This window comes from Hakea prostrata, chromosome 2, assembly GCF_041222555.1.
Source record: "Hakea prostrata isolate BN-2017 chromosome 2, UWA_Hpros_2, whole genome shotgun sequence".
NCBI lineage: Eukaryota > Viridiplantae > Streptophyta > Magnoliopsida > Proteales > Proteaceae > Hakea > Hakea prostrata.
The window spans coordinates 59,283,625-59,306,932 of record NC_142601.1 but is presented as its reverse complement, the minus strand read 5'-3'; the positions used below and the strand labels follow the sequence as shown (position 1 = coordinate 59,306,932).

Below are 23,308 nucleotides of genomic sequence, written 5' to 3'. Positions count from 1 at the left end.
TTCTATGAAATAAATTATGTTTCTTAACAATTGCAATGAACACATCATCTATCACATATTGGATAAACTCTTTCTGAGATTTGAAGAAAAATCCTTGTCGCAGTGTTCCCATTTTCATGGCTTATATATTTAACCATGGAAGTCATGTTTCAAGCATTTCTAGCTAGTCTTCAAACGGGGACCTGATTACTGACTGGAAACTAAAGTTGTGTTATAATATGATTACACTGTAACGAAGAATACCATGACTGCCATGCCCCCACTATTTCCATCTTACACATTTAATCTAAAGAGATTTATATATATATATACAGTAATTTAGCCTTTTGCATTTAATGGATTTACTGGGGAGGCGAATTGATTCTATGCCCCCAATAACAATAACAAAGAGGGTTGATGTGTCAGATTGACGACTAGCTTAGTCAAACCATTTTTACGTGGATTCTAATTGTTAACCTAATTTTGCCAATGAATGTAAAGTTGGAAAGCTTTCCTTACACTAAATGCAAGATTTTTTTTTTTGGTAAACAACAATCTTATTCAAAGCGGGCAAGGGGGGTTGGGGAACATAGCTCCACCAACCACTCAGTGGAAGACGGGTCAATTTTTCGGACCCGAAACTGAAAAGGGCTTCTTGGCTAAGAGATCTGCAATTACATTAGAACTCCTAAAGATAAACGTAGGGAACACTAAATGCAAGATGGAGCATTGTAAACGTTAGGCTCTGATGTACACATTGAACCAAATGCAGTGAACTTTTATACATCCCATTATTGCATCACCCATCAATATTGGTTTAGTCTAGAAGCTAAGGAGGATATTTTCATCCAAAAGGAACACCTCTAATATTGCCACCACCAAACCATATGTTTTTATAGTAACATGAATATCATACTTGCCAACCCAGGGGGCCACCTCCCCTTCTTTGACCCCCTAATGCTCCTCACTAAAATTCACAGGGAAAATGTGCTTCTTCCTATTTTCATGTCATACTAATTTCTGATGGAGTTTCATATCTGACTGGCTTTTATAATTGGATATTTTTTTAGCAGTAGACTTCTTTATTTATGTCATAGACTGACAAGATGCGTGCACTTAAAGTCTTTCTGTGAATATATCCATTTGCATCAACACTAATCAATTTGTTCTTGCTTCTTTTTTTTTTTGGGTAGAAAATCAATTTGTTTCTGCTAAGTTGTGTTGTTTATTAATCTATTATTGCTAGATAGCATAAAATAGAAAAGTGTGAAATATATCTCCATAGATTTTTATTCAAATCACCACAGACTCGTTCTTAACTGATCCAGCCTATTTCGATCCAAGTTTTGAAACTATAACCATGAGACCTACTAAACACATAAAATTCATACCCTACCATTTTCAATCATTTTTCTCTCGAATCATCTCTATCTAAATAAAATGATTATTTTCTAAGAAAGAATATTCTGCCATTGACTAATAAATTAAATCAAATGGTTTTAATGGTAACATACATATATTTATCAAATTTTTTTCCCTCACGAAGTCTCCAAACTAGAAGTCATAATGGTTTCTTATTTCAACTTGGATTTTGGACTAATCCCTTTCACACTCTCTCGATGACTCCGCTCAGCCTACAATCCTGAGCATAATAAGTTACCAGCTGCTCCAACTCCTGCCAAGAAAGAAGTCAAATTAGAGCTCTTCCATTCAAGTTCTCACTTCACCTAGAGAGGGGGAAGTGGGAGATATGGAAGCAGTTGGGTTCTTCGAAGGACTGGCTCGATGTGCGGTCGAAGGTTGTATATCGATGACAGACATGGAGATCGAAAGGAGACCATACCATCGCAACTGCAACTGCGCCCTGCACAATACTGCTCGAGAAGGTGTTTCCATCAAGGCGTGTTCGCTGTGCGGCAAATTATCATATCCTGTTAAACGCTCCTGGAAGAACAAGGGTTGCTGCTTGTCCCTGCAGGTGCTAGCTACTTATTAGGTTGTTTCTCTTCACCTCTTTCATGTGTTCCTCGGAAGGAGGTTAAGTGTACATGTACAAATCACCAATCTTGCATAGTAATAAAGAAATCTATACAAGGGATGTGTATGAACTCTCAACAAGGATAGTTATTTAAAGGCTCATCCATTTTTATGATTTTCTTCGATATGATGATTGAGATAGACATTAACAGACCAGTTCCCTTATCAAAATATACATATGATTTTTTCCCAGTACCCATGTAACTGCAAAGCCTCTTAATAGTTACTCTTCTTCTGGTAAAACTTTTCCGAAAATTTATAAGTACATGTCGTATAGACAGTGGGCTTAGCACATCTTTGTGAGCATTCATACCTTAAATGGTACCAAAGACCAGTTTTTCACAACAATGATGGGCCATCCCAATGCATCTAGCTCCCGCTACTGTGGAGTCTCCAGGAAGTCTTTCCCATTGCTTTGCAAAAGAGGCAGTTTCCAAGTTTTGGATCCAGTCAACGAGGTTGTAATTGTAGCCAAGACACCACAGCTCGCCCACTAAATAGTGCAACTTAAGCAGGATTTTTCAGCTTGTCTTCGATGAGTTCAATACAGCGATGCAAAACGAACTGAATGGGATTTAAACCGCAAACTATGTCAAATGCTATCTCGCTGTAATCCTTCTCATTTTCTGCCGTGATCCCTGTCACTAACGTCCGCAGAGGTAGAAACCACTCCATGTAAGCCATACGTAAAGTGTTTTCTGATAGGACTTCAGTGTAGTTAGTCTTTCCTGCAGTTCATCAATCAAAACAACCAAGAAAATCATTACAAACGTTAGATCAATTTATTCACGGCATGCAGGTGAGACCCTCATCATGACTTGATTCACCATGTCTGAGATTTTAACATGACCACTTAAACTCCATGTCTATGAAACAAGACAACATCCAAGAACAAGGTGAATATTCAAAAAATGATTTACTGTGGACAACATTATATATCTTAACAGTAGATACATGCACAAGCAAACAGAACACTCATTGGTGTATACAAGGCAACTCAGTCTCATGCAACAGTTCAAATACAAGGAATGCTGTAATCACTTAGAAATCACGTGAAGTGAATAACCTTGTTAATCTCTAGTTGAATAAGAATATAAGATAATCTTTTAGCTCATCAGTTGCATACATGGTCATAAAATTTCACAATTTTGGGAAATTTCAGACATTCCTACATAAGTGGTGAAACGCACATGCACTCCAACAACTACGCCAAGTTGGCAATGACCCTCCAAAATGTCTCTTAATTTTGCACAATATTACACTCCCTTGCAAAATTCTGTGAAGTTATAATTAGACAATTCCATAATTTCTAAGTTGCCCTTAATCTCTTATGACTTTACGGTGTTGCCATTAGTAAAATAAAATCCTAAATTTCATCTTCTTTCTTCACCCATAAATTCCTTCTTTTTCCACTGTCAGTTTATATTCTAATATATAGAATGTTACAACAAAGGGCATATTCATCATTTTCTCTAACCAACTAACGGTTCTAATGGAAAAGGGGGTGAGTGCCAATTTGGCATAGTTTTGGGGTGTCGATGTTTTTTGCCAATTGTCTTAGGTGTCTACTAAATTTTCCCAAATTTTTTGGACTGGCTAGAATTGGTTGCATTTATTATAATAAGATCCCCAACTCCACTTGCCATACATCTTGACTCCATTATCAACAAAAAAACATCCATCAACCCCTTGGAACTCCTTATGAGAGCACAGCCAATCCATTACCCAATATACTTGATTAAAAACGGAATCATCCATCATCTATCAATACACTAGTTCCAGCAATTATGAATGCTCAGGATTCAGAAAAATGTCAGAAGGCTTTGGTTGGGACTTTCACAATACTCCAACAAAAACAATCAAACCTAAAATTCTAGTAGTAGACTCAAAATTCATTAAGCACACCCTTGAACCCAGGATTTCAATTGACCCAAAAACCCCTTACTGTTTTAACTAGAGGTCACAGTACAGTATAGTGCAATATTTTAGTAGAACCAAATCTGATTTGTCATATTGAACAATTCAGAACTGATGCATAACTTTGCTAAGAGTGGTACTAGTCTATCAGGGTAAAACCATAAAGAAATCAAAACAAACTGAATAAATTATACATCTTTCATCTCAGATACAGTAGCATAAATGGGCATATTCTTCTCCAATTCACCTTGTTATTATATATATACATATTTTTTTTAAACTTTCGAATAATTACTTGTCCACTCCTTCCCCTGATAAAACTTCTCTATTTATTATGGATAAGCCATGAATCCGATTTAACACTGTCAAGACACAAGTGATACAAGATAGAGAGAACCAAAGCTCCAAAAGAAAGTAAAGGTGAAAACAGAAGATCATCCAGAGCAACAATCAGCAACCCAATCCAAAAAAGTAAGCAGACAACCCAACAACACCCACAAAATGGCAGCCTCAAACCAGCAAACCTCACACCAGACACACAGCTCCTACAACCCGTCCTCCACCCCCACCAACAAGAAAAAGGAAAAAAAAGAACTAAAAACTTTAACGTAAGTTCCATTTTCAGGAAAAACAAGTGTACAGTGATGACCTAACAAACAAACTGAGAGAACACAATGCCCCTGCTGATATTAGAATCTGCGTAAAAATAGACTGATAAGGAATTTTCAGCTTCAAGAGATTCTATTCCTGTGTTTTAATGTTTAGATTTCCATTTTCGCCTTTGGTTTGTCATGCCAAAAATCTCCCCAATTTTCACGTTAATAAAATCTGCCACTATAAATCAAAATGTCGAAAGAACAGATGTTATTTTTATCATATTATACAAGCACGATATAATACAATTATCACACAACACTGTATTATGTATAAAAATTAACATCCAAAGAGCTAGAATTGAATTCCGGAAAGATTTCGTTAGTTCAAAGCCTGTACCTGTTGACTCAGATATGAATACAAATCTGTACAAGTTGAGAGCGGATAATACCTGCACATTAGGATTAAGTACAGCATCAAAAAAAGGAAAAACCAACTTGCAGCAGAGAATAAGTATTTTCTACGCTCCTGCCTGAAAATTAGAAGACTTTTTAAGTAAATATCTTAAGAACTTGGAAAGAAAATTAGTCACTGCAATACCATATCATTGGAGGCCCCTTACCTCTAAGAGATTTTCCTAAAAATCACCCAACAGGACCAGCCAGGCTGGTTGAACAATTTAGCTTGTCACTTCTCCCTTGGGGTCCTTCAACCCCACATATGCAGTTTTCCAAAACTGTTGACAAGTCAAAATCTAGGTCAGCCAGCTGGTGGAAAAAGTGAACCGACTTGGTGAACCATCATCCACCACTCACGTGGTCCTCCCCATGATATTTGTATAAGTGGATCCCTGCCCAGGAGTGTGGCCTACACAAGCACTTCCTGAGCCTGTCTCTCTTCTCCACAGAGATGGCTTTTATTTAAGGAGAGACCGATCTATGAGAGTTCTGACATAGGTAATGCTGCCAGAAAGAATTCTCTATTTGCATGTTTACATCAATAAAACAAAGTACAACAAATTTAATTCTACTACATGTTGAAACCTAATTTTAGACTATGGATTTGATTAAACTAAGTCTTGTTGTTGCAGTAAGAGCTGGATTGTAATAAGCTTGGCTTTGTTAATCGTGTATCTAATAGTATGAAAATTTCAAGTTCTAAGCCTTAACCACCCAACCAGCCATTAGACCTTCACCTAATCTTATGACCTAAATGTGGCTTCAACAATAGAGGGCAGGCCAATCAGAACATTATCCTATGAAGTATACATAGAGAAAATTTTCAACCTAATTGAATCAAAACCAAATGGAAATTAACATTTTTTAAAATTAAAATCAACTTAATATAAAGGGGAGAAAAAGACCGCATCACTATCCTCGGGAAGGGAAGGAGGACCCCCCTTTGGAGGCTTCAGGACGAACTCCACAAATTCAAGGACACTAGAACTCCAAAATGGCGAGCTTTTATCAGCAGCATTCTCTTCTTTCATAATTTCCATATCTTTTCGCATTTCCTCTCTAACAACATCTAGAAGAATTGCTATCTTTTTTTTTTTTTTTTTTGGTGGGGGGAGAAAAAGAAAAGACCACTAGTTTAAAAAGGTGTTAATGTAACTCTAGGATTGAATGACTGTTACATGTATAGCTTGTATTCTTGAATTGAAATGACTTACCATCGAAGGAAAGTTATTATTTGTAAGCAAACCCTTTAAGATGTCAAACCTTTGATAAGATGGAATATTGGTAAGTACCTGATAGTATCATTGTATAGAAATCAGATATGAGAATTTCCAACGCAAACATGGTCAAACATACAGAAATAGTCAGGAAAATGATAGCCAAGGGAATACTTGAAGTTAAGCTACCATGCTAAGAAGTTCCATCATATTCAACGATTCAACCTAATACTATAAATTTCAAGCTTACTAGTTCAAATGTGCAGTCCACAGCATAGTCATCCTATTACACTTACTTTAGGTTGGATATTTCCAAGAACACCTAGATCCTACATAGGTTCAGACTATAGTCATGGCAAATCAACATAGATTCACCTAGATCAACAATTCAGATTCACCCACGGAAACAGAAAAAGGGTATCGGCTGATGAGGTTTTTGCATTCCAAAATACAGCTAGCCAATAACCTATAAGCACTTCTAACCCCAACCCCCCCCCCCCACCCACCCAAAAAAAAAAACCCAAACCCCAAGATTTGAAAAAAGTGGGGGAGGGGGGGGGCAAAGAAAGAAAGAAGCACTCTAGATTCTCTAAGTAAGAAAAGGGAGACTAATCTCTGTTTATGTTGGCTGTATTTCAATATTAGAATGTCATTGCATTTTATAAAATATATATAGGCCAAGGGTTTTATAATTCGTAATCCTTCAAGGAATCAATGTCCAATATGTATAAGGCTATAAGTTACATAAGAATTAAAGATGCAAAATTTATGAAGGGAATGGCCAACAAAAGGAGTGAAACGATCCGCAGCAGAGACAGTACTGAAAATCAACTGTGTCGAAGACATTGATGGTAGTAAGGCCAAGTTCACGTTTGGAATGGACAGCCCTCATGGATATTAAATTTCATTTGAGCTTTCCAGATCCAAGAGACTATCGAGCCTCCAATGAGAAAAAAGGGAGATGCAACTTGCAAGGGACCAAAGACCAAATCGAGATCTCACATCGTTTTCAAACTTATTATTTTTTTGCACCTGGTCATCTTGCTCTTTCATAAGTTCATAACCCTTCACAATATGAGCATTGTACACAGTCAATGTCTAAGATGTTTCAAAGCACTGACAGAAAGAGAACTGAAGTTTCTAAGCAGTTCGTGAATTAAATGGGGGACAGAAAAGCTGAAGAGGAGAAAACTGAGAAGAATCAGAATTGCAGAGGGAGGGCCAACCACAAGAGGAGGGGTTGGGAGAAGGGAGAGTGGGGGCAGGGTCACCTGCTCTGTTGCTTCTTCTGTAGAAAATCAATGGGTATAGAAAGGTAGTTCTAAGGTAAGAGTTAAATGGCAAGTTTGTGTTCATTACAAAACAGATGCTCATTGAACTGCAAAGCGGGAAATAAGTTTGTAGTGATTTCAGTTAAATAACTCCCCATAATAAGGTGAAACAGCTCTCCATCTATTTCTCCATTCAAATGAAATTGGTTTCAATTTCTCATATATAGGGTGAAGAAATCATACCAAATACACACGTTTCAATTTATGACCCCATGAAATATTTCATGAAATCATACTTAAAAAAATAAAAAATTCATTTAGCCAACACATTTTAGTTGTGAAACAACATAATTGAGTGGGAGATCTAGGACCGCTTCCCCTAAAGCATCAGAGAACTGCAAAGAAGTTCATACATCACATATTTTGATGGGTAGTAACCATGAATCTTATATTCAAAAATATCAGACTGGAACAGGTATTTTCCAGTCTGTTTACACTTGGCAACAGTGCTATATACAGCTTGGCATGAAATTAAACTTGCACCCAAACATACACAAAAACTTGGCATGACATTGGATTTGACAAAGCAACATATCCTTTTTAGGGAAAATTACATGATTAACCACTATTTGCTTTGCTTTTACAAAACTGGCCACCCTTTGTTAGGTTAAAATGACCCATATGAGTTTCAAGTACTACAAAAATAGCTTAAACAGTGCTTTACGGTACTTCAACATCATATACATACACTGTAACCTGCCCATTTCCCTGCTAGTTCCACATATGAGTATAAAAGTGAAGCCATGGCAATGGCTACTTGAACCATCAATGGCAGCTCTAGTGTAAACTCTACAGAAAGCAACCATATCCTCTGTTCTTCAATCACTGAAGCATCAAAATCCTGGCTCCTCCAACCTTAGATTTTCCCCTCTTGTACAGTTTTCATAACACCTAAACACTGCTTTGGTAATTGAAGTAATCAACGCACAAAACGAGTGGCACAAATGAGGATGCTAAGATGGATGAGTGGCAAAACTAGGATGGATAAGATAAGAAATTATCATATTAGAGCTGGTCTGGGAGTGGCTCCCATAAGTGATAAGCTTCGAGAAAGTCGTTTGAGGTGGCATGGCCACGTTCAACGGAGACCTATAAATGCCCCTGTACGGAGAAGTGATATAATCAATATTGAAGGAACTAGAAGAGATAGGGGTAGACCTAAGATAACCTTAGGAGAAGTGGTGAGAAATGATATGTATAGTTTAGGCCTTGTATTTAGCATGGCCTCGAACAGAACTGATTGGAGGGCAAGAATCCATGTAGCCGACCCCATTTAGTTGGGACAAGGCTTACTGTTGTTGTTGTTGTTGTTGTACAATTTTCATAACACCTAAACACTGCTTTGGCAATTGAAGTAATCAACGCACAAAACGAACCTCAAATTCTTCTATTGTTCTTCCAGTAGGCCTCCAACCCTAAACCTAACCCTAACAAGTACTTCTACATGTAATACTGTTACTCTAATATTGTCAATCTTCGACTCTCCCATGGTATGTTCTCTGCGGCCATATTGCTACTTCAGTTGTCGAATGACCTTAGCGACTACTTCTTCTTTTTTGGGGGGGAGGGGGTTCATGGTCAGAAAACTTATCAAAGCCTATGGAGATCGAGGTGCAATCCCCCAGTGTGACCACACCAAGACCATCAAATCTGGCCGTCATTTGTTTTCATAAAATGCAATTTTGGGAGTGTTGGTGAGAGCAAATTGCACCAAGGCTTCTCTCACCATTCACCAAACTGTGATTTCAGCACAATATTGGTCGTTCTGCAATTTTGTCTACGATTTTGGAATAATGAATTGCGGTCAAACTGCGCAAAACGTTTTTTTTAACCAATCTGAAGGACAATGTATGTATATGATGTTGAAGTTCCGAAGAGCACCGTTTAAGCTATTTTTGTAATACTTAAACTTGTAATTTCCATTAAAGCAAACAAAGGGTAGCTAGTTTTGCAAATGCAAAGCCAATAGTGGCAAATCATGTAATTTTCCCTCATTTTTATTTTGATGATTAAACAGAAGCATTGAATCAATGACGATAGTCTCAAAAACAATGTTAAAAAATAAAAGAATAGCTCACCCTCTTCAATGCAGAAAAAGCATTCTTCCTTAATTCTGCATCTGGAGCATATATTATGACCATTTCAATTGCCTGGAATATTTATACCAACTTATTTGCCAACAGATAAATCACCAATGAGCTCAAGCACACAAGAAACAAAAACAAAAATACCTTTACGGCAGAAAAAAGACTAGGCATATAGATTAAGTAATCCACAGGCTCATCCAAACAGGTTTGAGACATATCTCTATCCATAATAGACAATAAGAAGTCAATAGCATGCTTCTTCAGTAACCATGGTTGATCCACTGAGGAGAGTATGTATTTTAGCATGCCAACTGCTTCCCACGTTTTAGTTTTACTACTACGAAGTTTATCCTTGAGTCCAGCCATATCTTCCTCAGCAGCCTTTGAAACCTCATGATAGTTATGGCCCCAAATTACTGCATCATCAATCAACAGAAGACAAGTTAAAATCTGAACTCAAATACAACGATGGTTTAGGAGGAGATATAACGCAAACAAAGAAACTCAATGGATGTAATGTGACAACTCAAACCTGTAAGAGCTCCTCCATGCTTGACATAGGAAAAGCAACTTGCATAATCATCATCACTGTCTTCTGTATCAATTTGTTGACATTTCTTCAGAAACCCTTTAACTAAGTGGATATATGAAAACAGAAGCCACATAAATAAATTAAAGTTGAAAATACCTCCACAAATACTGCCAGTGAAGGCGTCAACGTCATTTCCAGTTATAAGACCAATATATGACAAACCACATGCTGGAAGGAAGCGTGACAGTTGTATAACCAGGGGAACACAACTTTGCAAATGACATTTGTTTGTCATGCCCCGTGAAAGAAGAGCCTGCACATCAAGGTGGCAAAGGAACCATAAAATGATATAACCTACGCAACTGAGAATAAGCACGGAAAAATTAAATATAAAAAATAAAAAATGCTAGCACATCAGGGCAACTTTCACTAAAAATTAAGTGACAAAAACATGTAATGGCAAACAGCAATGATGAGTAATTCAGATAAGAAGCTGCAGTTAAGAGTTGGGGGCTCTCAAACTAAAATTCAGAATTAGCTGTAGTAGAGGCTCAACCATTATTTGCAGCACAAAAAGGCCAAGCAAAGTATTGAGCTCTTCTTTTCTTCCGCTCTCCTGTTGAATGGAGTATAGATGAAATTAGAGGGCATGTGATGGACAAACTGTCAGCGTCAACATAATATTGCACAAGGAAGATTCTTTTGAGTGTCACATACCAACTTTTGGGAAGCTGACTGTATAGAAGTGGCAATGCTTATTGCCCTGCCAATCAAATCCATAATGGTATTTTCCTCTTCATCATGTGACTTTGAAGACACAACATTTAGAGCCTTCAGGATCCCAGGGATTGCTGTTTTTATTTGTTCAAAGACACGTCTTTGAATGCAAAGAAAGACTGGGGCAAAAACAAAAAGGAAAAATGAATGCATCTGTTAACGAATATATCTCACCTACTGTATAATTTTCAAAGTTCAAATTTCAAATGTAGTTGACCACTTCAAAATGGTTATCTTTCTGTTGCAACAGAGCTTAGTGACTGAAACTCTTCTGTAATGGATCAATGGATCCATACAACCTATAAAAACAGCACTTCCCATCACAAAGGGTGAGTCGCATCCTGCAGACTGACTTCTACCGCTCCAACAACTTCATTGGACTTTTGTAGGAAAATTTATGGGGCTTCAGCATCTTTATGGCAAGATACTGGACCCTGAAAGTGGGAAAAAAGAAAGAGGACGGGGTACAGACTTTATTGGCCTCATTAATGAATGAAACAGAAAAGTACAAACAACAGATTCTTATTCTTTTTGTTATGGATAGAATAAGAGATCGTCAAACCCTTAACAAATTCAGGAGGAAAAAAGTAATAATTAAATCCTAGAAAAAAAAAGAGAATCAGCTACCCAGGCGAAACCAGGATCAGTAGACCTCGGTTGATCAATCTGATTTCGCTGATCCGTGACTGGATCCATGGATCCTTGGAAGGAACAACCATGCAAAAACAACTTATAAAAGAGTTGCTATTGATTGTTTGACATGAAAATAGTCATTAAAGACAGTTCCACCAGCAAACAGACCCTAACAAAGTCTTAGGCTTCAAAATGAGATAAGCACGCAACTATTAGTAGAGTCCACCATATTTTTGAGAAGTGTGGCTCAAGGTACAGCATAAAACCAACTGTCAGAACAACAAGGGAAAAAAGAAGTTTAGAAAGTCCAAAATCTAGTTCTGCTGCTAAATAGGCCAAAGGATTCCATGTTAAGAATCAAATGAAAAAAAAACCTACAAAAACAATCCTGGTAATATTCTTGGGCTAAAACATGGGAGGAAGCCTGCCTACATATCCTTCATGGAAGGCACACCTGATTGTGCTATGTGAAAAAAAAAAGTGGCAATTTTGGCTGTTGGATATCTAGGGAATGGTCTGGATTAGCCAAATTTCAGTAACAACTTCAACCATTTACCATCCCATGTATGTCAATGCACTACCTTCTCTTCGATACACCCTCTTGGTAGTCCTGAGTTTTTCGATGCTTCAATCTGCCAGTGGAAAAATCTGCTCAGGCTGAAACTCAACATGTCAGTGAAGGACCCTTGCCTAGGTCTCCATCATATCTCAACCTCATCCAAATTGCCAAATAGCAAGAGTAAGTGCAGTCCAAATAAAAGATGTGAGGGCAGGCTGTCCACATAAGAGAAGCCCTTTCACTCATCATGGAAGAACATTATTATAATTCTGTGTGTGTGTGTGCCTGCCCTTTTAGCCACAAGTTAAAGCAAAAGGCCTAAATATCTCATTCAGATAGCAAGAAGTCCCTACTGAAAATAAAACTATTTCTAGCTACCATGAAATACAAACTAAAGCATATAATACATGGCCACATGGCCCCAAAGTATGTTATATACACTACATTCAAGATGTATTTAAGGCAACTTTATTTCTTGCCCCCCTACAAGAAAGGAGGAAAAAAAGAGGATTTTACATCTCTTTTGTGACCATCAAGGGGAGAAAATTCAAAGGCTTGGCTCACAAATCGGGTTAAGCTATGTTTCTTTCCCCCACCAATCTGACTGCCTGGATCGCCACACATTTAATTGAGTTAAAGCCAATTAAATCTCACCTGGAATCTTGTCTAGCAGAGATCTTTTCAAAACTTATGATTTTGGCGGAAGCAAGATACATACATGCATACTAGTTAGAAAATGCATGCCACTCTTTGTGCTTTCTATGAAAAACAGATTGAGCTATAAGAAAAAATAGTTGAATGGGGTGCTTTTTAAGTTGATATACATTAACAAACAGAAAAATAACCCACTGAAAATGTCAGGATAATGGAATAAACAAATCTAGTTTGAATAATACATTCAAAAAAAAGTTTGATATTGAAAAAAAAAATCTAAGTATTCAATACATTTAAAAACTAAGTAAACCTCTCATATCTAACTTTTCTCTACTTTGGTCTTTTTGCATTTTTCATCTTCAATATTCTTCTAAATTAACCATTTGTTTCATTTTATAATTTTCCTTTTTTTACTAGATTTGCGACAACTGCATTCAATCTTATATTATAGTTGTTTCTTATTCAATTTGAAGTATCCAATTTGCTTTTATGCAGCAAAATAGAAGGAGAAAAAATACACATTAGATTTATAATTAAGTTACCTAAATTAGTATTATGAATAAATTCTTTTATGGTGCTAATACAAAATATTTATATATTATTTTGGATGAATAATAATATACATATTGTATTCACATTTTTGAATGATGCTGCATATTCATTTACTGAATATCCAATAATATTTTAGATAACATCGAACATTTTAATTCTTATTCTACATCAGGATTTTGATACTCTGAATCTTATCATAAATCAAATGAATGAATAATTAATTGTTAATTAATGTAGTTATAATATAAATTTTTGTTAATAAAGATTATGGTTTAAAAAATCTTATTGTAGTGTGTATTTTACATCATCGTTTCCACACTTCTAAGAAGATGTTATTTTTCTTTTTATTTGTATCTTTTTTCTAAAGGAGTTGCACACATTGTACCATGGTTCAAGATTTTCAATATTTATGAAGATAACTTTTATATAATAGCATTCCTCCCATTGAAGTACATATGCTAATAATTAATTAACATATATATAAAAGTAAAAGAAATTTATTTTTAAAAACTAAGGTGGTCAATAAAAATCTACCTTAAAAGAATCTAATGGTTCTTTAGTTAAATCATTCACTATTACATACTTTGTATCCTTATATTTTATATCCTCTTGTTTGTCATGGTTAACTTTCCTCATACCAACTTCTGACTCTAACATGTAATATAAAAGTTTTGTAAAAAGTCTTATTAAACAAATTAAATATAGTTAAAGATTTCTTTTAATATAAAAAAAATGATTACTTACCATCACATTAATTCTTCAACTACGGCGATTTACAAATTGATACCTATTAATGTGGATGCAATCGTACATAAGAAAAATCTTGAAAAAATAAAAATATTCCCATATTATAAATTTTCAATAATAAGGTGTTTTTAAAATCATAAATTCATTTTACCTTTATAAAATGATCCTATTACGAATGAGAAAACCACAGTTGGATGTTCTGATGTAATCTCCATTAGATTGTTTCATTATTTAATAGCGTATTCACCCCACAAGGTTAACATGATAAGATTAGACCTAAAAATAAACAATAGAAAAAAAATTGTTAATTTTTATAGAGAACTTTATAAAATTAATGTTGAAGAGAAACTTACTTCATATTGGTAATTCTAAATTTCTCTCTTCTTTTTTTCCCCCTTTTTTCATTTGTCTGTGTTGTTATCATTGTAGCCAAAGGTTTAAATTTGACTACCATCCCAATGACATCTAAAAGTGAGAACGAAAATAAACGAGTATGGTTGCTGAAGTTATTTAATAATTAAATAATATTTAAAATAAAGTATAAATTTACTTACCAAATACATTTTTTTCTTTCATATCAATTTGAGTTTTCAAATCATGAAGTTCCATTTAATTGTAAATGTTTTTATTGATATCCTTACCTTGTTCCTCAATTTCATTTGGAATTGAAGTGTTGCTTAAGGAAATTTCATATTGTTTATATTCATTACTAGACCAAAATCAAGTTTTTGGTAATGTGCATTAATAATATGAAATTTCCTTAAACAACACTTCAGTTATACAGAATAGTTATAGAGAAAGTTGAGGAGCAAGGTGATGATATCGGGATAATTTATTTCGTAAAAAAAATGATTACTTACTATCTCTTTAGTTCTTCAACTAGGGGAATTTGTGGATTGATATTTATCAATGTGGATGCAGTCATACCATATTTAACTTGTTTGATAAAACTTTATACAAAACTTTTATGTTGCAGGTTAAAATCAGATGTTGGTATGATGAAACTTAACAATGACAAACAAGGAAACGAAAAATATAAGAATGCAAAGCATATAATGGTGAAAGGTTTAACAAAAGACCCGTCCAATTCTTTTAAGGTAGATTTTTATTAACATATTACAGTATAGGATGAAGGCTATTGTATAAAGGCTTCATCACAAATATTGAAAATCCTGAACAATGGTACATGTATGCAACTACTATAGAACAAAGATACAAATAAAAGGAAAAACATCTTGTGATAAGTGTGAAAACAAGAATGCAGAATACACACCACAATAAGATTTCTAAACCATAATTTTTATTAACAAAAATTTATATTATGACTATATTAATTAACAATTGATTGTTCATTCATAGATTTATGGTAAGATTAAGAGTATCAGATTCCACATGTACAATAAGAAATTGTTATGTTTGTGCTATCCAAAATATTATTGAATGTTCAGCTATTGAATATGTAACATCACCCGAGAAGGTAAATAGAATATATTTTATTATCATCTAAAACAATATATAAATATTTTATATTAGCATTATAAAAAAATTTATTTATAATACTAATTTAGATAATTTAATAAGAAATCTAATTTTTTTTCCTTCTAATTTGCAACATAAAAGCAAATTAGATTATTGTCAGGATAGGGTGCATTCATTTTACTTCAAGTTGGATAGCAAAAACAACTACAACATCAAATCAAATATAACTGTTGCAGATGTAGTTAAAAAGGAAAATGATAAAATAAAACAAGTGATTGATTTAGAAAATAAGAAGATGGACAATGCAAAATACAGAAAAATTATATGTGAGAGGTCTACTTAATTTTCAAATGTATTAAACACTTGGACCTTTTTTTTTCTTTCTTTCCAATATCAAACTTTATTTGAATGTATTAATCAAACTAGTTTTATTCCATTATTCTGACATTTTTAATAGGTAATTTTCCAACCTGCTAATGTATTCCCGATCCTATCACCTAGAAAAAAAACACCCCACTGAAATGCCTTTTTCTTATAGCTCCATCTGTATTGCATAGAAAACATAAAGAGTTGTGGGTAATTTCTTGCTTGCTAATGTATTCCCGACCCTATCACTTAGAAGAAGACACCCCACTGAAATGCCTTTTTCTTATAGCTCCATTTGTTTTGCATAGAAAGCACAAAGGGCGAATGCACATGCATAAAAATCTAACTACTATATATTATTTATGCATGTATTCCTGTTTCATGGCAAATCTTTCACTTGACTATGGTATTCTTAGTTTTTTATTCAAATGGCATACTTTTTGTATTAGTCTTCTTATCATTATCTTTTTTTTTCCTTTCGATTATTGGTAACCCTACTACCCTTTATATTTTCTTTTTGTTTATATTTATAAAACCAAATTAGGAAAGAGAATTTCCACTTGCAGATTTCACAAAGATCACAAATCAGCATTGGCAACCCAGAGAAGAAAGTAAAAGACACCCAAAAATGTACCTTTCGTATTTTTCTCTGGGATCCAATAGAAATTGAATCACATTTTGGCTCAAACGAACTAGGTTTTGGAAGGTACTTATGTGTTTGCTAGAAATGGAATTACATCATCTTCAACCTCCAACAACGTATGTTTTGAAAGGTACTTTTGTTTTTGCTTGCAAGCATTTCATCAGCCTCTTTTCATTTTATGGTTTTGGAACCCCTCTTTTCACTCCCTGGTTTTGAAATCTGCATTTTTGCGTACCATGATTTTTCCTATGAGGATGCTATGATGGATGAGTGGCAAAACTATGAAGGATAGGATAATTAGTGATCATATTAGAGCTGGTCTGGGAGTAGCTCCAATAAATGATGAGCTACGAGAAAGTCGTTTGCGATAGCACAGACACGTTCACGAAGGCCTATAAATGCCCCCATATATGGAAAAATGATATAATTCAAAATGAAGGAATTAAAGAGCTAGGGGTAGGTCTAAGATAACCTTAAGAGAAGTGGTGGCAAAGGATATGCATAATTTAGGCCTTAAATCTAGTATGGCCTTAAACAGAACTGATTGGAAGGAAAGACCCCATTTAGTTGGGACAAGGCTTGTTGTTGAATGCTCTTCCCTTATTATGGATCTATAAAACGGTTCGTTTGTAAATTACAAATCGGTGGAAATTGTTGACAAAAACTAATTTTACTAGAAAATATCTCACAACAAGTGCGGGTATCACTCTCTGCAAGCTTCACCTCTGGCTGAGCACTCTCTCTCACTCTCTCTACTGCATAACTATCTATCTCACACTTTGTCTATTGTGTCGCTGACATGGAACAATAACATATGATAACAATAAGTTCATCTTATTTTCCAATTTCTTCAACTTAGCATTAAAAACAAAAGCCTCTCGAGAAATTAGATAATAAGAATATTGAAACCCCCTAAAAAAATAAATTAAATATAAAGTATTAAATACATAGAAAAATTAACTAAACCCCTTATAGCTAATTTATCTCTAGTTTGATTTTTTTTGGGATTTAGTGTCTTCATATTCTTCTAAATAAAAAAAAAAAAAACTAATTTTACTAGAAAATATATTTGCAAATACATCTCACTACAAGTGTGGGTATCACTCTCTGCAAGCTTCACCTCTGGCTGAGCACTCACTCTCACTCTCTCTACTGCATAACTATCTATCTCACACTCGTCTTTTTGTGTAGCTTACATGGAACAATAACATATGATAACAATAAGTGATGTACCTTATTTTCCAATTTCTTCAACTTAGCGTTAAAAACAAAAAAGCCTCTCGAGAAATTAGATAATAAGAATATTTTAGCCCCCCCTAAAAATATATATATATATATATATAAAGTATTAAATACATAGAAAAATAAACTAAACCCCTTATAGCTAATTTATCTCTAGTTTGATTTTTTTGGGGATTTAATGTCTTCATATTCTTCTAAATCGAATCATTGTTTCATTTCAGTATTGAATCCAAGCTGAGGAAGTTGAGCTTATAACACTTCGGTTATAGAGGAAGTTGAGGACATCGGGATAAGCACTACAATCTACAATTTTATTGAACTTGGTGATTTCATTGTTAAAGATAAATTAGCTATAAGGGATTTTATAAATTTTCCAATCTATTCAATACTTTATATTTAGTTTCTTTTTTTAGTAAAACTTTCTATTTAATTTTTTAAGAATTAGATTGATTATAATATTCATTTTCATTATTACTATTCTCTAATTTAACAACATGTGCATCTACATATGCAAGTTGAGTGTATATATTTATATATTAGTGAGAAAGAATGCTAATAATGAATATTAATACTAAATCAATCTAATAATATCATACACAATAGGTTTTTTAGATGACCTAATTAACATTCCCTAATTTAAGTGACATAAAGGGATTACCTAGAAATTCCAAGCATTGGATCTGCAAGATGATTCACTAATTACTATTTGACAAATTTTCTAAACCATAAGATAGTACGCCCTCACCAGACATTCTAACTCTTCATCACGATTCCAATTGTGAAACAACTCACGCTATTTAGGCCAACCACATCCAAGAGGGGGGCAATATTTTGCAATTTGCTGGGGGACTCCAAATAGAAACTTTTGATGAGTATAGGAGGGTTTATGCAACATGTTCACCCTTTACAAGAATTACTTTAGCTACCATGTTGCTTATTTAAACCATGAGTACAGGAGGGTTTGTGCAATATGTTTACCCTTCACATTTTTTATTTATTATTATTTTATATTTTTTTGGATGAATACACTTTAGAAGAATTGCCTAAGCTACCATGTGGATTTTTACCATCCACCAATGGTTGGTCGCAACTCATTTTGCTGATCCCTTTTTTTTGTAATTCTACAGGGCGGGCATTGGTACAACAGCAAAGTTGCTCCATCAACAACTAAGCATGATAAGTAGAGATTCCATCGATTATAAAAAATTGTTTCCATACTTTGTGACCAAGTGGTCGCAAGTTTCAGTCTGGAAACAGCTTCTCTGCAAAAGCAAGGGCGAGGCTGCAAACAGTATGATCCTTACCAGACCCTGCAGGACCACAAGCCTCATGCATTGGGTATACTCTGTCAGACAGTCCTCAGCACAAGGTTAATTTAATATCAACAAAACCAGACCAAATACAGCCAGTCTCAATCACTGGTTCAACAACCCAAACTATGATGGCTGAGTTCATTTTCGAGTCACAACCTGATCCTATCAAACTACTCAAGAAGCTGAAAAGACCCACTAAACGTAACCAAATCTTCACTTTTATCTACAGCTGTATCTTCTTTAAATCATAATCACATACGACTTCTTCCACAAATTCAAACATAGATGTTTTCCCTTTCTACTATTAATTTCAATCAAAAGAATAAATCCAACAACCATAAAAGGGAAAATAGACGGCCAGAGAAATAAGCCTTAGAATTTGTTTTCCACTCAGTTATGCTCTGCATCAACAATGCAAGAAGGAGCTCATAGTATCTTACCACAAATTCAAACATAGATGTTTTCCCTTTCTATTATTAATTTCAATCAAAAGAATAAATCCAACAACCATAAAAGGGAAAATAGATGGCCAGAGAAATAAGCCTTAGATTTTGTTTTCCACTCAGTTATGCTCTGCATCAACAATGCAAGAAGGAGCTCATAGTATCTTACCTCTGCATACAGCCATCTTTACGTGTAACTATACATTGATAGTGAAAGAACATAAATAAATTCATGTGCTCCTGGGAAACATATGATTCCCATCATTTGATCAGAAACAGTTAAAAAAAAGCCAGACTAGTAGATTATCTTTTTTAATCCTTTTGTCTGGTGATCTGTGAGTCCGTGCGCAATTGTTTCTAAATGGCTTATTATACATGGAATGGATCACCAGATAAAAGGATGTGTTTTGTAAGCACTGCAATGCATATATTAGTGACTTGTCTATGCTCCACTTAACCAAAATTTTCTTCAAACATTAAATGCATTTGCATTGTCAATTGCTATCTGAATGATACAGAAGAACATTGATAGATTACCTTTTGAAAGCCCACTCAGAAGAGGTGCAACATAAGCAGGTGTTAGGATCATCTTATCAGGGGAAACTAATGCCTGTTAAATTAAATGAAATGTCATCAGTACACCAGAGGCACAATAATGCGATAACCAGACAAGTTATAAAAAAGTACCAATACATAGGATGTCTATGTGTCTTACAAGTGTCAGATATTGATCTGAAAATAGTACAGAAGTAATAAACAATCATGGGCCAAATTATGGATTATGTCAACACCCCCCCCCCTTTTCCAAACACCAAAAAAGGGGGGAAAATATAAAATAAAAATAAAAAGAGAAGGAATATCCTAAATAGAGAAATTTAAGAGGAACTTTTGATGCTACCTACTCATTTTAACAAAAAAGAAAAAGAATTGCATTCTCTTAATTGTCCCTTAATGCAGCTAGGAGGCAGTGGTGGAATTCATGTATGAAAGTGGGATTTGGGGGTTCAGAATGAACTGATAATCTAGGGTTTTATGGCATGTACTACCGGCTGGAAGGGAGGATTGGGATTGAAGTATTTGATGATAACTGAAGGATCATATGTGGTTGATGGAACTGGATTTGTTTGCAGAATTATAATTGCCAGTCGAGATGGGCTAGCAGTATCAGTTTTAAAATGGAAAAGAGAGCAATTACAAGATCCATCATTCACTTAAAAAGGCTTTGTCCAACTTTTCAGTTCAGCTAGATAGCAAGAAGAGAACAACAATAGAAAACAGAAAGCATTCTTATTGTGTTTTTTTGGTGGTTTTCTTTTTTTTTTGGTGGGGGGGGGGGTGTTGTGGAGAGAAAGAGTAGGAATTTAACTCGACACTGCGCCTCTAAAAGCAAGAGCTCAATTAGATTTACATTGTTTAAATTTTCATTTCATCATCAATCTAAAAACTCCAGCTAGGCCTACAGTCTCCTAATTGGGCTAGAATTTCTATATCATGCTCACCATTAATTTTGAAGTCCATAAAAAAGCCAGCAAACTACTAATAAGACCACTTTGGTTATCCAAAATTATAACTCTGAAACCATTAGACTGAATAGCATTCACTAACTAATGAGCCTTCTAACAAACTACTAGTCTCACTGTACTACCAACCAATACTATCATAACAACTACATCATTCTAATCAAATCTACTGACTTTGCACAGATGGCAGGTCACTCCATTGTAACTTAGTGGTCATCAGTCTGAGTCCGGAAACAGTCTCCTTGTGAAGCAGGGTTAAGGCTGCAAATATTACAACCCTCCCGAGAACCCACAACAGAGGGAGCCTCGTGCACTTGGTATGCCCCCTTTTTATAGACCCCAGAAGAAAAAAAGACTTCAGAATGGACAAGGATATAAGCTTTAAACCCTTTCCAACTCTCTACCTCCCTTGGCTTTAGGACTTTTACCAACCAAATCAAGAAAACCCAACACTTGATTGACTACTGAAAAATGTGGAGAAACTACACGAACTCATTGTATCTCTTGAAAATAATATTTGCATCTACCCACAATAAATTCTCAATCGACATCCACTTGAAACGCATTTAACCTTGGCTTCCAATTACAGACTCAAGTGGGGGCAACTTAACTTTATTGAACGCGCATAGTTGTTCTTCAAATAACATTGTCCTCGGATTATAATGAAGATGATAAGGTTGAACATTCAATTCAGGCACATTAAAAGCAGCGCCCCGACATGGCTTGGATTGCTTGATATATTTTAGCCTTTTCTGGTTTTTCACTTAACTAGTCTTTCCCTAGTTTCACATGAATCCCAAAAACAGGGGAATACGCTCATATTAGTGCTCTGATAAGTGGCAGATAAGGAGTACATACATCACAGAGAACCGAAACCATATTCCGAGGATTGCAAGTTGATAAAAGGTGCGTTACTAGACTTTCGACAAGTTCCCCACATTTATGAGACACATCTCCGAACTTGGCAATTGCCTTGGGCAAATCAAACGACAAGGCATCGATCACTTCCTGCAATAACGGATGATCCAAACTGAAGAAGGAAGTGAAAAAACATCAACTAAATCAAACTGAAAGAGCTCTAATATGGGAAAAAAAACAGACCTGGTCCAGTGAAGGAGAACTGATGAAGCACATAAGCTCAGTAAGGACCATTAACGCATCATTCTCCTTCGAATCCTGACTGTCAGTGTCGGATACAGCGGCAATGCTGACGGAATCAAGGAAATTAACGACCTTCGTGACGGCTTCTTCGGATTCATCAAAATCACCAGTTTCGACTGACTAAAGAGGAGAAGACAAACTAAGGCTGAGACCATATGAACACGCAAACTTCTCGAGAAAGATGAAAAGTGAAGAATCTTACTTTGGAGCACGAATTCAAGATTTCACGAAGACGAAGGGCGAGGGGATTAAGCGGTGTATCTTGATCCACTTGGCTTTGCGACTCAATCGAGTGCGTTTTCCCTTCTGACATTGTTAATCGAAATTGGAGTACACTTGCCGCGACGAAAACTGGAACTATAAATGCTTCATGAAAATTACTCTCGGAATATAGTCTAATCTCTAGGAAGTTAACAAGCGTTCCAACTTCCAAGTGCAAATTTTTCTGTCAAGAACACAGACTACACTATGATATAAGTGAGTTCATTTCTACCTTGAGCTTGAACCGGTTGCGTTAATTTTGATTCAAATCAAATCGCTCGAAATCGTAATTGAAGGAAACCCTAAAAATAAAATCCCAGAAACGACACATGTGCCATGCACCATGAAAGGGGCACTTTAGCTCTTCTCTTTATATTCTAACTTCTTAATGGCATGTTTGGTTATATGAATCCATAGATTTCAAATCTCTAGATTCACAGATGGGAGATTTACACCCGTTTGGTTGTGTGAATCCCTGGATTCATGAAATCTAAAGATTTACCTTTTTACACTAAAAACGTGAATCTATAGATTTATGGGTATGAGGTGAAATCTATAAATCCAGAGATTTCACCGCTGTTATAAAAGCATTATACATTTGAACCATGACTCAATAAATGTTTTTTCAGGATAAATATACAAATTTCATTCCAAAGTTTTAGGCTAACCAAATAGTTAATTTTATGAATCATGACTCCAGAGATTTGAAGTCTATAGATTTGAAATCTCTGTATTTTTTAAATCTCCAAACTCAAGTAACCAAACAAGCCTTAAGTAAAATTTTCAATCGATACATGTGAGATTCC

The 23,308-nt window shown here is 35.1% G+C and overlaps 1 protein-coding gene across 2 annotated transcripts; it reads right to left on the bottom strand.

The window, feature by feature from the left end:
- Positions 1-1,521: 1,521 nt before the first annotated feature.
- On the bottom strand, positions 1,522-22,830 carry ALF4 (aberrant root formation protein). Of its 2 annotated transcripts, XM_089145538.1 has the most exons (14): positions 22,444-22,830; positions 22,182-22,361; positions 21,939-22,088; positions 20,098-20,170; positions 10,870-11,048; positions 10,709-10,768; positions 10,309-10,465; positions 10,153-10,215; positions 9,765-10,036; positions 9,612-9,683; positions 6,200-6,277; positions 5,891-6,070; positions 4,927-4,978; positions 1,522-2,744 (listed from the first exon to the last, which is right to left on the bottom strand). In XM_089145538.1, exons 1-14 carry the CDS (start codon positions 22,552-22,554, stop codon positions 2,524-2,526), a joined length of 1,848 nt encoding a protein of 615 aa, XP_089001664.1. In that variant the 5' UTR covers positions 22,555-22,830; the 3' UTR covers positions 1,522-2,523. The 2 variants fall into 2 exon arrangements, with proteins under 2 accessions (XP_089001664.1, XP_089001665.1); XM_089145539.1 differs by lacking the exon at positions 5,891-6,070.
- Positions 22,831-23,308: the final 478 nt, after the last annotated feature.

What these genes read in the sequence shown, in the direction of transcription:
- ALF4 (XM_089145538.1), bottom strand. Translation starts at nt 22,554, where the DNA reads ATGTCAGAAGGGAAAACGCACTCGATTGAGTCGCAAAGCCAAGTGGAT. An exon ending in TTTTTGTGCTGCAAATAATG is followed by an intron (nt 10,466 to 10,708) that starts GTTGAGCCTCTA and finishes CTTGATGTGCAG; the next exon opens with GCTCTTCTTTCACGGGGCAT. An exon ending in CACTGGCAGTATTTGTGGAG is followed by an intron (nt 10,216 to 10,308) that starts GTATTTTCAACT and finishes AAATTGATACAG; the next exon opens with AAGACAGTGATGATGATTAT.